The sequence below is a fragment of the Bombus affinis genome, chromosome 2 (assembly GCF_024516045.1).
Source record: "Bombus affinis isolate iyBomAffi1 chromosome 2, iyBomAffi1.2, whole genome shotgun sequence".
In the NCBI taxonomy this organism is placed as follows: Eukaryota; Metazoa; Arthropoda; class Insecta; order Hymenoptera; family Apidae; genus Bombus; species Bombus affinis.
This window is the reverse complement of record NC_066345.1, coordinates 15,710,276-15,724,607: the sequence shown is the minus strand read 5'-3', so window position 1 is coordinate 15,724,607 and position 14,332 is coordinate 15,710,276. Positions and strand designations below refer to the sequence as shown.

The 14,332-nt window shown below is 37.2% G+C and overlaps 2 protein-coding genes across 4 annotated transcripts in view; both read left to right on the top strand.

Moving 5' to 3' along the window:
- LOC126928876 (phospholipase A1-like) overlaps positions 1–14,332 on the top strand; it is a 241,015-nt gene that overhangs the window by 105,989 nt on the left and 120,694 nt on the right. Inside the window, exon 1 of one of the 2 annotated variants that reach the window (XM_050744727.1) lies at positions 9,049–9,060. The exons of the other annotated variant lie outside the window; for it this stretch is intronic. The gene's annotated coding sequence lies outside the window, so the exon portion shown is untranslated. Of the gene's footprint in view, positions 1–9,048; positions 9,061–14,332 lie in introns of those variants that run through there. 2 annotated transcript variants of the gene reach the window in all.
- The window catches only part of LOC126928868 (5-hydroxytryptamine receptor 1A), a 117,359-nt gene that overhangs the window by 72,462 nt on the left and 30,565 nt on the right, over positions 1–14,332 (top strand). For both annotated transcript variants that reach the window (XM_050744710.1, XM_050744709.1), the window contains exon 3: positions 11,680–11,912. In XM_050744710.1, the coding sequence (XP_050600667.1) occupies positions 11,680–11,912 (233 nt within the window). The remainder of the gene's footprint in view (positions 1–11,679; positions 11,913–14,332) is intronic.

Below are 14,332 nucleotides of genomic sequence, written 5' to 3'. Positions count from 1 at the left end.
GCTAAATGAGCAGTGAAATCGGACTAGTTGCAAATTCAAAGAATAGCCTGTATATTGCAGATGAACAAAAAGAATTGTGAATTTACGAAGTTTTACCAAAATCGACAGGTCACATTTGGCCGATGTCGGTATGAAAAGCGATGCATCACGCTGCGTTAAACGACACTACATGAATTTCACGTATAAATTGAAATACTCAAAAGTAGCGAACGTTCTCGACCCCATCGTAAACTTTGGATGGTCAGCCACCCTAAACGATATATCTGGACTTTCGTCTGATAGCCACGTCGAGGTCGTGGCATTGTGTTTCGCTGCGGAAGGGGTTGACAAGGGAGCAAAACGGGATTCCTAACAATATCCTATTGTTTGCGTAAAAACCAGAGAACGTGAGGATCGAAAGAGGGAAGCGTTTGTGACACACGAGCAGATCGTTGAACCTGCTTTTAATTGCACAGACGTAATCGATATCTTTCATTGGCGTACTATTTTCGTGCTCCGCGTTCACCATACGAAATCCTCTACAAGCCACGGATATAAATTTTCCACGGCCGGAAGGATACGCCGAAGCATAATTTATCGTCCCGGTCGGAAATGATGCTGCTGCTGTCTTTCTGTTTCCGTTTCTCGTATTTCTCGATATTTTTCATTTTTCTGTTCCCCATTTTTGTTTCTTTCGTATCTTTCTTTCTTTCTTTTTTGGTTTTTATTATGAAACGAGTTACGACGAAAACGAATGCACGTCCGATCGATCATGGCGGACACAATGGGCCGGAAAGGTCGATCCTGCAGCTTCAGATGGTACATATTCGGGATTTATTGTTGCAAACGGCGGCGCAGATTGACGGGCTTTCATAAATGTCATTTCGATCGTGGACAGCGAATTTTAAATACACCTCTGTGCATATGAAGACACTTACAGAAAAAGAGTAAATTTCCACAAGGCCATAATTTATAGCGGAGATTCTTTCAACCGTGTAGGCACCAGTTGCATGTGTCTATCGTAGCCACGTCCACTTTTTTTTTTTTTTTTTTTTAGGCACAAACAAGACAAATTGCCATCAGAAATTACGTCACGCGTGAACCTGTGTTCGTATAAATTTATATATTGCTAAAACGCGGTTACAAAACTGACACCTGTCGCTCGTGTGTGTCGACTTTTAAATCACGTGGAACCGCGGTCCGTTTGATGAAAATGTGGATTGCATCGTCAAGAATAATTATACAGTGTACGTAATGATGGGTTATTCCTATATATATATATGTATCTTTAATGGTTCAATGTTCTTATCTGTGAGTCATTGTTTTAAGTTACTTTTTAATATTTTTTGGCTACTTATTATTTCAGACGTTATCGTCTCTTGCGAATTACTTTAAGAGATAGACTGATAAATAATATAGCTAGACTATGCTGGGTTTTCTTCAAGAAATATGACCATTTTACATATATATGAACATTTTAATTCTCCTATTAATTTTATAATCTTATGGCTGTAATTATATCTGACGGGTAATTTTTTATCTTAAATGTCGCCTAAAAATGACGCTTCCTGCTTCGAAGAATATTACTTACATGCGAAGCTTGTTATGTAAGTTTACGCGATATTTTAGCGAGTGTTTGTCGTATGGAAATATTATCGAATAACTTAAGTTTAGAAGCGAAACTGTAACCGTATAAACCTTGCGCTGGGATCAATTTGATGCGGTAAGCTTCCGTTTAGAGTTACAGTTTTAATAGATTTACATGGATGCACAACGCGTACGAAAGTTTCACAAAATTCCCGTGTTTTTCAATCAACGTGCACGTTTCAATTTGCTTCGCTAATTATCCACTGAAACACGAAACCGCGAAACCCGCATAACTCTATTCGGAAAATTGAAACATGACGAGAAATTATCACACGTGAGCAATCCAAATGTTTACCTGTTTTGGTTGCAACATAAATATACCCATCTGTCGAACAATATTTTAGGTAACATTTGAACTACATTAAACTCGTTAAAATAACTATCCTTTGCTTTCCATCTTTCTTTTCGTAATTCATCTCTCATTCTCTCGCATAGCAATTTATCAACTATCTTTCTATTGTAACTCGTAGTACTACTAATTAGTAGAACATAATTTGTATGTATTCGTAATTTATTAATTTCTTACTATTAGCTGTCTATGATGATTTTAACGAGTCCCGGTAGTATAACAAGAAGAGTTCGAAATAGATGTTTCACTCGTTAATACTTTCATTTTGAAGCCATTTTCTACTGGCCACGTGTACGCTTCTCTCTTCCTGAAATATTATTACAAAAATTCCTAATGGAAAAAATGTTTAATAACTCCAGCAAGGCCGACCATATTATCGTTCAACCACGCATGAGGACCTCATAACTCTTTCCTTATCCGCGGACGAAGGAAGAGAACGAGTAGGAACGTGATTATTTTTTTCGTTCTTTCTTTTTTTCTTTTTTAATAATTTTGTCACGGTCGCCACGATAACCGCGACCCGGAAACGTCCGCGTAACCAGCTTCTTAAATTGCTGAATAATTTCGTGCTCGAGAGCTTTGGGGTAACTAGATTCTAAAATTGCAGGTTAAATGCGCACTCTGTAGCTCGGAGAGGGACACTTCGGGATTTCGGAATAGTTGGATCCGCGAATTACGGAATAAATGGCCGTTGAAATTGCAAAGATTCTACATTTTTCAAACGAATTCGACGATAGCTGGTAACGTACGAATTCAGCTGGTCGTGATAGTAATTTAATATTTTCATTGATCGATTTAAGACGAAAATCAATGAAGATATGACAAATCAAATTCGTCGTGATTATTATTATCTGTTGAGGTTGAGGTTGACTGATTGAGGAACGAGTGCATGAATTTCTAATAGAAAAATATATGGAAATAATTAGAGATATAAGTGTAAGTATAATGTATAAGTTTATGCTGATTCACATCCTTACTCTCTTAGTGTTACTAGACAGTGGAATGATAGGGAGCACGTTCATATATTTGTAGCGAAAGGACATTACCAAAAAAGTTAAGCTTGTAGCTTGGGCTAGAGGCTACAGGGAACATAAATAGAAATCTGTTTATTAGTTCCTTTGCTCCTAGACCTTGCAACCCAAAACATAATGTATACTGAGGCATTTTTCAAGAAGCGTAGAACGAATATTACACTTTCCAGAAGAGACAAAGTGGCCAATTTCGCGGATTAGAATTTTACATTGCAAAATTCCGCGTTCCATATTCTGTCAAAGGACTCAGTTGCTCGATGCTATGTGAACTCTTTCGCAACTGCAGCGGATCGTCTGCTTTTACGATGCTTCAAGTACAACGTCTTCGTGATAAATTTAGATCGAAACCTTCGCTTAAGGACAATTTGGAAAATGAGAAGAGTCACGACTTACTTGACTTCGTGAAAGAGTCCAAATTAATCGACGGATTAACGTAACACCGACATAGTTAATCTTAAGCTGTCGCTATAAATCTTGTAGTTGATACGACATAGAAAGAAAAAAAAAGAGCTTTGCTTCTCGAAGGCTTCACTCCTAATAAATTAGCAGCCTTCTCGAGGATTCATTTCGGAAGGAAATTTATCGCCTACAAAATTATACTCGCTATCCTGATTCCTGTATCGACACAAGTTTCTCTTCATACTGATTCGCTGATGTACTTGTAATAACGTTAATCCTTGAGTTAAATAAGACGATCGATTCTGGAAAACCAACTTTATTTTAAGAACTTAAATAACTTAAATTATATACAATAACGATTAATAACGAATCTACTAAGAATTTTACCTGGAAAATCGAGAATCGATTTTCTAAGTCCTAAATTACCGTTCTTTTTTCGTGATCTAATCTATTCAGTAAAATAGCTGCCAGAACAACAGCAAAAGTAAATATGTCGGTTGGCGGGTAGCTTGAATTTTATAGAATTTGCATACATATACATTGAAACGAGTATTGCAAAAGCTGGGTGTCGTGTCGACGAAGAACGCGTTTCTTGAAACGGCAAAAGAACTGGTAACTGGTAACTAAAGAAGTTCAAACGAAACTCGAATAAACTGAAGGAGAAGCGACATAGGATGGGAAGAAGCTACGGAATCAGGAATCGTTCGATTGCAGACGGAAGTTGGCCGAGAAACTAGTCGAATTCGGTTCTGGAAAAGTTTTTCCACGATGGGAAAATCGCGTCGAATAACTGACCCGAGGTAACGGCGACGGTTCTTTTTCGATTTAAATTTCGCCGTCGCCTCTTTCGTTCGATTCGCGGTGCCGCGAAAAGATAGACGTGACAAGTAAAATGAAACTCCTTGCGGCGCATTAAACGAATTTAAACGATTCCGCCGAAGCAGATGCGCGGAAACGAGAAATTAAATTTCGCTTGGGTCCAGACGCGCGGTAGATTCGAGGCGCGAATGCGATATTAAAATTTTTCGCCTGAAATAATGCATTCGATTTCTGTGTTTTTAACGCAGCTTCGTGGATCTCGCGTTATTCCATTCGGACCGCTGTTTTCTCTTTTTGTCGTGTCGTTAAAATTCTGTGGAAATTTTTAATGTTTCGGTTTCTTTGTCTATGCCGATAGGTTAATCCTTTATGACATCAGCCAATTTTTATTTAACGATTAAACATCGTTATAATTTTTCTCACTTTGATCGTATGCAAAGTTCGAACGTATCGAGACTACACGCGCGATAAAACGGCCACGGATAAAGAACGATAACTACTCATAAAAATGCATTGTACAGTTTGAAAACATATTTGTCACGGTATAACGGTATTTCCATATTCACAGCTAAATAATATTTATTTATATAAAAAGCTTTATCCACGTTATTTACACGGAATAGCAAACTTTCGCGCGATAAAATATTTTCCAACAATTATTCTGTCTCATATTCTAAAGATAATAACACTTCCTAACATTTCCATAGAATTTATTGCGTATTGACTATTATAAACCGTGCTACGTTGCATTATCGACAACCAGTCAAGAATATCTTTGAAATTAACCCCGGGATCCGATAAAAATGTATAAAAGTACATCTGGCCACGAGTTTAATCTACCTTCTTTATATTTGTTTTATCATGACATGAAAACGCCTATGAACATAAAATTGGCACGTTATACGTCACCGTAATAGCGTGAGTGAAGGTATTACGTCTTTCAAGGCGATTGCTCTCGGAAATTATAGACTCGAGTAACGCAAACTTATCACGATGTTCCTGCGCTACTTCTCTAGAAACGTTGAAAAGTCTCTATCACGTGCTATAAGCCAGGTAACGTTTCTTTAAAGCCAAATAAAAAAAAAACATCCTAAAAATAGCTATAATTTTACCGATGAAAGAGAAACACGTATACTCCAATTACAAGCTACAGGGTGTACGGATCGTCTTGTGCTTGTCCAATGCATGAAAAATATCTGTAATTTTATTGACAAAGCGTTACGAAGCTTAGAGCTGTTATAGGAAAATGAATTCATCAAAATTTTGTTCAAAATCCACGCAAACTTTTAACTTAATCTCGCGATTTTCTCTGAGCACGGTAAATAAACATGTTGTTTTTTACAGCGTGTAAAAACACTTTTGTTGGTGGTTGTACATTTAGATGAATTTATATTCTCAATTTACTCGCTCTAGCTTGCTTTTACACTCTCGTTCAGTTTAAACTCTGTTTCGGTGTACAAGTTCTTCGACTTTTATATCAATTTTCGGAGAAGTGTGTTTGACGTTATTGCTAGTTTTGGGAGCACCGATAGGATATGTTCCTGTGATTGTTCGTGACATAGCGCGAGCTTTATCGTTGTTGAACGTGGATATATTCGAGAAGAGGGTAGACTCGACGCGCTTTGAAAGCTGATTTATGATCATACCTGTGTCACTGTATGCTCAAGTATATTATGTTAGCGTGGAGGATGGAACAACCGACTCATATTACTTCCCTTAAGGAAGTGTCTAATGTACACATCTCTAAATTAGTGGATAGTTGCTCGATGTTTCATAGTCATCGATTTTTAACACGTGTTCATTGCAGGAAAACTATTCTTCGCGTGTTACGAGATGCACTGTCTGTGTTAATACGATTTTTTCAAATAAATGGCGACTGAGAAGAAATCTTGTAAAGCATCTTGTGAAAAATATCAAGTGCTAAATATGTGTATACATACGGATTTTTTAAATATTTCATACAGTAAAAATTTTTACCGTTTAACACTTCACGTAAAAATACGTCCTCCTTTTTATTGATATCGAGTGCCTTTTTCGATTATATCAATTTTCACAAAGAACAACTACGATCCGAAATAGAAGAATTTTATGCGAAAGGAATGTATTTTTATGTAATCGACGAGGTTAAGCGATGATATGGAAAAAATATATCTTTGTGTGTCTAAGGCGAAATATGTTCAAAGCAGAACCTCGTCTTGATAGAAAGACATAATGAAATTAATTAACAGAGTGTCTTATTCGATGCTTCGTAACGTGTTTTATATTACAAAGGGTTTTGTATTATACAATTTGCAAATAATAGTCGCTAATTGTTAACGTTAATGCGAATAATAGAGGAACAAAATATTCTACAGGAATTATTCGAACGTTTTATTCTCTTTGAAGAAAGCGCATCATACAATGAAAACTGCAATCGATTTCATATCCATCGGCCTCAATTATTATTCGTATTAACTTCCACATTTTTCTGTAATTACGTTTTATCGTCCAATAAAATGCTGCGCGTATATAAACAATTTCCCTCGTCATTTTCACACCCCTGGAAAATGTTAAAAAATTCCCCCGCGAGATCTGTTGTTTTTATAACACGTTTCAGCCGCGTATAGTTAACATCGAGAAGCCCGAACCGTCGTATTAACATTTACAGCTTTGAGTCAACTGCTTCGTCGTTTCTGCGATCCTAGTCAACGTTGCGTGTACTTGCGGAAATGCCTTTGAAATGCGGAAGTACCTTTGAAATGCACGAAAAAAACATCTCGTAGAACAGCGTTCGCGAAATCCATGGACGACGACGTTTATTTAGATTCGTGGTTCGCTCGTTTATTTTTATTATCGCAGCTTACTTTGTCAACTCGGCCTGTAATTGCCGGCTAACGATAAATTCGACGCACAGTTTTCCTTTTATGCGCAATGTCATTAAGCGGATGGCCGTCTTCGCTCGAGAAGATCGCCACGTTTAATTTTAACGACCGCCGACGCGAATATGAAACCCTCTGAACAAAACGAAACGCCATTTACCGAGGTGTCCTCGGTGAATTTCCATGAAATTTCTACATTCTACTTGTAGATATATTTACGGTAATTACGAAGTTTACCGACTTTCTCAATTATTGCTGTTCAACTTCGGTCTTGCTTTTGAAAGCTTAGTTGAAGTCCAAACGAAAAATCAATCGGAGAGTCTCGAGAAATTGATGCAGAGTATTTTATTAAGAAAACCTGTGATCTCTAAATCTTTCTTAGAAAACCAAGCTTCGTGAAAGTAAGTAAGAACGTATTATCTTTCGATTTAATCTGAATGTTCAAAATGTACGTTAGATTAGGTCAGATTTGGAGCATGTAAATCCGAAGTTGTAGAAATTTCTATAGAAAATAATAACAAACTTCTATGGAATTTTGCGTTCTCAAATTTATTACAGAGGCACAAAAATTTCCTATCTACCCGTTACAATGCCAATGAATTTCCTCTGGTGTTTTCCTTTAAATTTCAATCGTTAAAACAAGAGTTTAACTGTTATCGCGCTGTCAATGAAATTGAAAGAGTCAAAGTGAAAATCGAAAAATTCCGTGTGGCACGCAGAATTACTCATAGAGGGTTTCTGTAAATGTTCCAACTCTTTCGTAAGCCACTGTATTCCCTACGTTTGAACAAATAAACACTAGAGATAATTGTTGGCTAATAAATAAACACTAGATGTAATTATGGGTTGCGACGATCGATAAGGACAATTTGAAACGTTCGATCAGGGAGAGATTCGATTGTTCCATAATAATAATCCTTCACGGCAGTTCTGAATGTTATGGAGAGTTCTATATGAAGTGATATAATTTATTTTCTCTAAAATTGTTGTCCCTGCCGGTGTTATTGGCGTTGACATGCGTTTGATGAAATTGTTCGTATGCTATGGAAAGCTTTTAATAAACTTCATACGAGGTTGTGTATTGAACTTAACGGAATGAACGATACTTTGTTAACGAATATATAGCATTTATTAAAATACTAATATTCTCTGCTCAATGAGTGCAGAATTTCACGAATATTTCAAAATGTGTAAAAATTACAAGATTTTAACAAGTAGCTACACCTATACCGTAAGTACGTGAAAAACAAATAAAAATGTAATTCAAGGAAACTGCTTTCCCTGCAAACGGTTCCTCTCCTTGAAATGAATTTGAAAAATATTTACCTTTTTTCTTCTTTTTAATTAAGAAGCAACTGCAATCCAATTATTATACCTCCAACTTATTTGAGACAACTAAATTAATTTCTTCAAATTTTAGCCACGTGTTAGAAAATTTTCTTACGAGATTTTCAACGATGTAAAAAATGTTGTAAATTTTGTATTAAAAATTGGACAGATCTGACTGGTATCATTTTTGAGACAGAGAAATACAAAATATGCAATTCCATAAAGTTCTGGACGAATGTAAAGCACGCGTGTGCGAGTGTGCGCTGTGCACAGAAATAACACAAGCCACGCGAGCTTACGCGAAGAGCGGGCTACTGCATTCAGTTTTTCCAAAAAGTTTCTTTCTCTGCCGCGTGTGCTGACACGCAGTCTGTCGCGCTTCCGCGCGCTATAATTTCGCCAGCGACTGTACGAGGAGAAATACCTTAAGAATAGCATTTAAGGTATTCGTAGCGCGACAACGTCTTTCAAAAGTAAAATACGCCGGGACTCGAAAGCTATATTATTCGCGCATGGCTGACATTCCTCTCGTAGGAAGAAATTTCTTGGCTGTCTGTACTCGCTACACGCGCACACCAACAAACAATTGAGAAATCGACGGAACTTCACATCGCGATACGTCTTAGACGTCGAAATTACCGATATTACGCGTTTAGCGTTACTTTCGTTCGAAAACGGCCAAGTCGGAGCAGAATTTGTTGGAAAAAGAAGGAAAGAAAAAAGAAAAAATCGTGGAGAATGCTTGGCTCGCGAAGGTTTCAGGAGAAAAGTGATTTTAGCCGTAAGATAGCGAGAAAGTTTAAACGCTTGCGAATTCGCGTTGAGAATTTAAGAGGCAACTGTCGCGCAGCGACGATGGAACCAAGTGATTTCTATGAATTTCTTTTAGACCAACTGCTGCCAGTTATTATACGAGATCCTTTTGTAACGTAAATACGGCCCTGAAGCATTAATATAATTTTTTTTCAAAAAAGCATTCTTCCAACTTTGTAAGAACAGTTTCTCCGTAATTAAACGACAAATCATTTTTACAGCGGCTCGCTACTACGCGTTAAAGTTTCTACTTTAAGAATGAAGATCTCCATCTCGGCGAGGCTTGAACTTTTTGTAAAACTCCACCCGCGTATAGATAATGTTGAGGTTGAGGTTGATTGATTGAGGAACGAGTGGAGGAATTTGTATTAGAAAAGTATATTGAAATAATTAGAGGTATAAGTATAAGTATAATGTATAAGTTTATGCTGATTCACATCCTTACTCTCTTAGTGTTACTAGACAATGGAATGATAAGGAGCATGTTCATATATTTGTAGCGAAAGGACATTACCAAAAAAGTTAAGCTTATAGCTTGGGCTAGAGGCTACAGGGAACATAAATAGAAATCTGTTTATTAGTTCTTTTGTCCCTAGACCTTGTAACCCAAAATATAATGTATACTCAATACAATAATATGCACCGCTCCTTATTTAGAATATTTCTGAGTAATAGCAGTCTCCAGGTCACGGGTATACATAAATAAAGTTGTAGAATTTTTCTTCAAGTAGTTACTTCAACAGATAATATACTGGAAATATCGCGGAAATTTCGAAGAAAATCGATCTACGTCACGAGATATGTTGACAGTGGAGGTTCGTTGTAGCAAACCGGCCAACTATTTCGCTAACAGTAAATTATTTTACGGTTCGCGTGCTGCGTGGAGGTAAAACGTGGCGAAAAACGGCGAGTATCAGGATGAAGTTGAGCGAGTAAACGCGAGCGGGGAGAAACGCGAGGGTGGAAAGCTAAGCGAGAGTGGGCGAAGCGACGCTCGCGCGTCGAGCGATCCCGGAAATCCGATCCGCCGGAAACTCTCGCGAACACGGAACGAAAAATCACACGTGCCATCGTCGCACTGAGATTCCGATCAATCCTGGCGCGTAGCTTGCGCTTTTTGCGGACAGCGGGCGCCGAAACCCACGGCCGCCGGATTCGAACTTCCTAATTGCTCGTCAAATATTTTGCCGAGTGGCTGCGCCGTTCCTCCCGGCGGGGAAAATCCTCGTTGAGATCTCTGGAAGATTGATTTCGTTGGAACGTACAGCGTCGACAACGCTTGGCTCGCGAAGCTTTCAGAAGAAATGTGATTTTAGCGGTAAAACAGCGAGAAAGTTTGAACGTTTGTGAATTCGTGTTGAGAGTTTCAGGAGAGTGACAAAGTGGCCTTATGAACTTCTTTCTTTGGACCGACCACTACATAGTCATTTTCGGCTGTAAATATGGTCCTCAAGGACGAATGTAATTTTTTTTTTATTTTTCTTGCGGTTTATTAATTTTTTAATACCATCGTCACGTTTAATAACTTTTCAAACTGCGGCGTACACGGTAACTAAAAAAGCTAATCGATCAATCAATTTGGAACGAAGCTCGTTCACCTTGTTGCAAATTTCACCAGAGATTGAACAAAATTTTTATTCGATTATTTATTTATACTTGTTGCGGTTTATTAACTTTTGAATACCGCCACGTTTAATAACTTTTCAAATTGGCGAGCACGATAACTGGAAAACTAATTGATCAATCAATTTCGAACGAAGCTGATTCACCTTGTTGCAAATTTCTCCGGGGATTGGAACAATTTTTACTCGATTATTTACTCATAATACTATTCTAAACAACGTCAACTCTATTTATCTGCTGTAGAAGAAATACGTTTCTCCTCTAAACGCTGCAACATTCCAATGTTCCATGTTCCTCTCCCCAAAAAATTGGTTCCATCCCAAAGTAAGCTACCTGACTTTAGGAAAATTTCTTAACATTTGCATTCGGATGTCCGTGACAAATGTTACACAGTAGATAATAAAAAAAACTAAAATAAAAAGATTACATTTCTACTTCGCGACTATATCTACGCTACTTACATCTCAAAAGAGTCTGGTCCCATATAACCAGTGATCGATCTAACAAAAATTTCGAAAACTCGGTTGCTTTTATCGTCTTCGCAGGAAAACCCCTCCTCCTTGATGCGACATAGAATCGTATACTGAATTTTACAATGATATTCTAATGCCTGACGAGAAGATAATTTAATCGCGGTGTGTAAATTACGATAATACTGGTTAATCGTATACAACTATTCGTAAACAATCTAATTAAAAGACAAGAACGTTCGCGTGGTAATTTTCGCGAGTAGCGAAGGAAAATATTGCAAAGTGCAAATGATCTGACGTTTGAATTTAATAGATTTGCATAATCAGCGCGTCTAATAAAGCAACATTCATTTTTATTACAGGATACTTCCCTCTGCCGTCAATTTACTGCCTCGTGTGGATCTGCCTGGACGTATTATTATGTACGGCGAGCATCATGCACTTGTGCACCATAAGCGTGGACCGGTACCTGAGTCTACGGTACCCGATGAAGTTCGGCCGGAATAAAACCAGGCGGCGGGTCATGCTGAAAATCAGCTTCGTCTGGTTACTGAGCATCGCCATGAGCCTGCCTCTCAGTCTTATGTACTCGAAGGTGAGACACTTAAGACGAAACAATCGATGCCGGGTTACGATTCACGTAAAAATAAGCGGCACGCGATATCCAGGCATTCCATTTTATACGCGTTATACACGCATTTTATACGCCTTTTATACGTGTTATGCACGCATTTTATACGCGTTTTATAAACGTTATACGGAGTGCTTCAGGATTTTTTTTCTCCGCAAGGCGAAATGGTGTCTATATATGTAGGATATTTTTATTTAGAAATATTAAACAGGAAACGATGGTTATTTAACGTGAATTAAATACAATAATGTGTTATAACTAAGACAATTAAATGGTTAATTTACAACTCTCGTCACCACAGTCCCGATATTTCTTAAGCCATTTGTCCACGATACTACGTATAGAATAGAAGATATCTCGATGTACGCACGTGGTAAATGAAACCAAAAGGAATAATTTGGTTTCAAAAGGGAGATAGAAAAGTAGTAATCTTTCGAATTAATGCGTAATTTATAGTGTATGAGGCGTAAATTAGAAAATTTAGATTAGAGCGAGCGTATAAAAAGATGGGAAAGAAAAACGCATTAAACAGCTTTTGTTTTCCAATAACTCGTTTATGAAACCATTGACAGGAATTTCACGGGCTTTTCGTGCTACACGAAACGTAAAGCTCTTTCTTCGCTCGTGTATTTCCAACGAGGATCGTAGAAACTGAATGCGTGTAGAAGGCTACCTGTTAAAAGTGCTTTTAAAATCTATGAAATACAAAGAACCGGCAGCCACATCAAGAACATTATTCTGAAAAGTTTTGCAGAAAAGGAGTTCAAGGATATCGTTGCTATCCAATGTTAAATATTTTATCCGCATGTATCTCATGGCAAACTTTTATTACAAATTTTATCGGGACTGTGTCGGCCGCTAAGTGTTAATTACGATCAAGCCAGCATTAAGACGAAATTAAAAAAAGAAAGACAAGAATAAAGTATACAAAATATCGTAGGATGATGTGTTTCGCTCGTCGTTACTTTCTTAAGTTTGATTAATTCTTACTGGAAGTCTTATTCGGAATAGGATCGTTTCTTTTGTATCGCAATTGCATTTCGAACAAAGGGATGCTTTAAAATAGATTCTCGTAAGAAATGGGAAAATATTATACAACGTTTCCTTCCTTTACGCAAGTTTGAAACAAATTTCAAATTAAATTGTGGCAACTTGAAATTGAATTACTAAGAATTCTGTAGAGTTGATATTCTAAAGGAAATTATTTTTTACCGAATCAAGGAAGCTTGTAAAATACAGGTGTCTAATTGAATATTAAAAAATGTCTAACTTAACTTAACTTAAAGAAATTTCTATGATACCCAACGACAGAAATAAATATTAACCATTAGAAGATCTGTATTGATTAATATGAACATTTAAAAAATTTATTTATTTACTTCTAATTTTATATATTTATAATCGATTAAACTATGCTTTATTTCTAGTTTTTAATATAGTTTTGTTAATTGTTAAACACGATGATAGAAATAAGTATGTAATAGTTGGTACGAGGATAGTAATAAATATTCCACGCGTAGAATAAATTACATCGCGCAGTTTCAAACGTTTAACAGCCAGTTAAAAATAGCTACTGTAATAAATTCTTGAAAATTTCAAGCAAACAACGAAATAACACGAAAACGGTAGACAAACAAGGAAGCAGACAATGAAATGCGGATAATTTTCCACACCCAAATCCTGACGCCTTCCGTGGGAAAATTCAAATGATAAATTGGGTCGTTGAATTTTCCAGGTCAAAACTCCCTGCCAATGTTTCATGGAATTTCATATTTGCATTTTTACGGAATCCAAGCCACTGTCATCGGTGTAGTTCCAATTCACCTAGTTACGAAATCTCGTTCTGCAAATTTCGTGCCTCGCCAGTAGAACGATAAACGTGCAGCTTTTTAATAAAATATAATTCGCGTGGGTTGGTTCAACGTATTTGCGACATTTCGCGTTACATTTTCATTTTTTTCTATTTCTATATTTTTATCGCCTGCAAATACAAAATATGATAAACGTCAAATGAAACTGGATAATTGTAACGAGACTGTGAGAAACATTCCCGATGATCGAATCGTTCTATTCTCGATCCAATGAGAAACTCGATCGACTGAAATACTCGCGGAAACACCACAGTCTTAACTGCGACAACCTTCGTCATAAAATGTCTTATCTGCGATTTAATTTTCCGGTTCGGCGAACTTGAAATCTTTTATGAGATCGCCAGTGTCTTCTTCGCAAAGTCTTCGTCCTTAAAGACGATTTAACCGGGTGGCAACAATAATTTCATCGAGTCTTAATGAACGAGAGTTCAAGTATTCGAGGTTGATATCACGGAATTGTGAAGGTACAGCACGGCTACAAAATCCATTTGTACACCACCGCGTTTCTTGTTG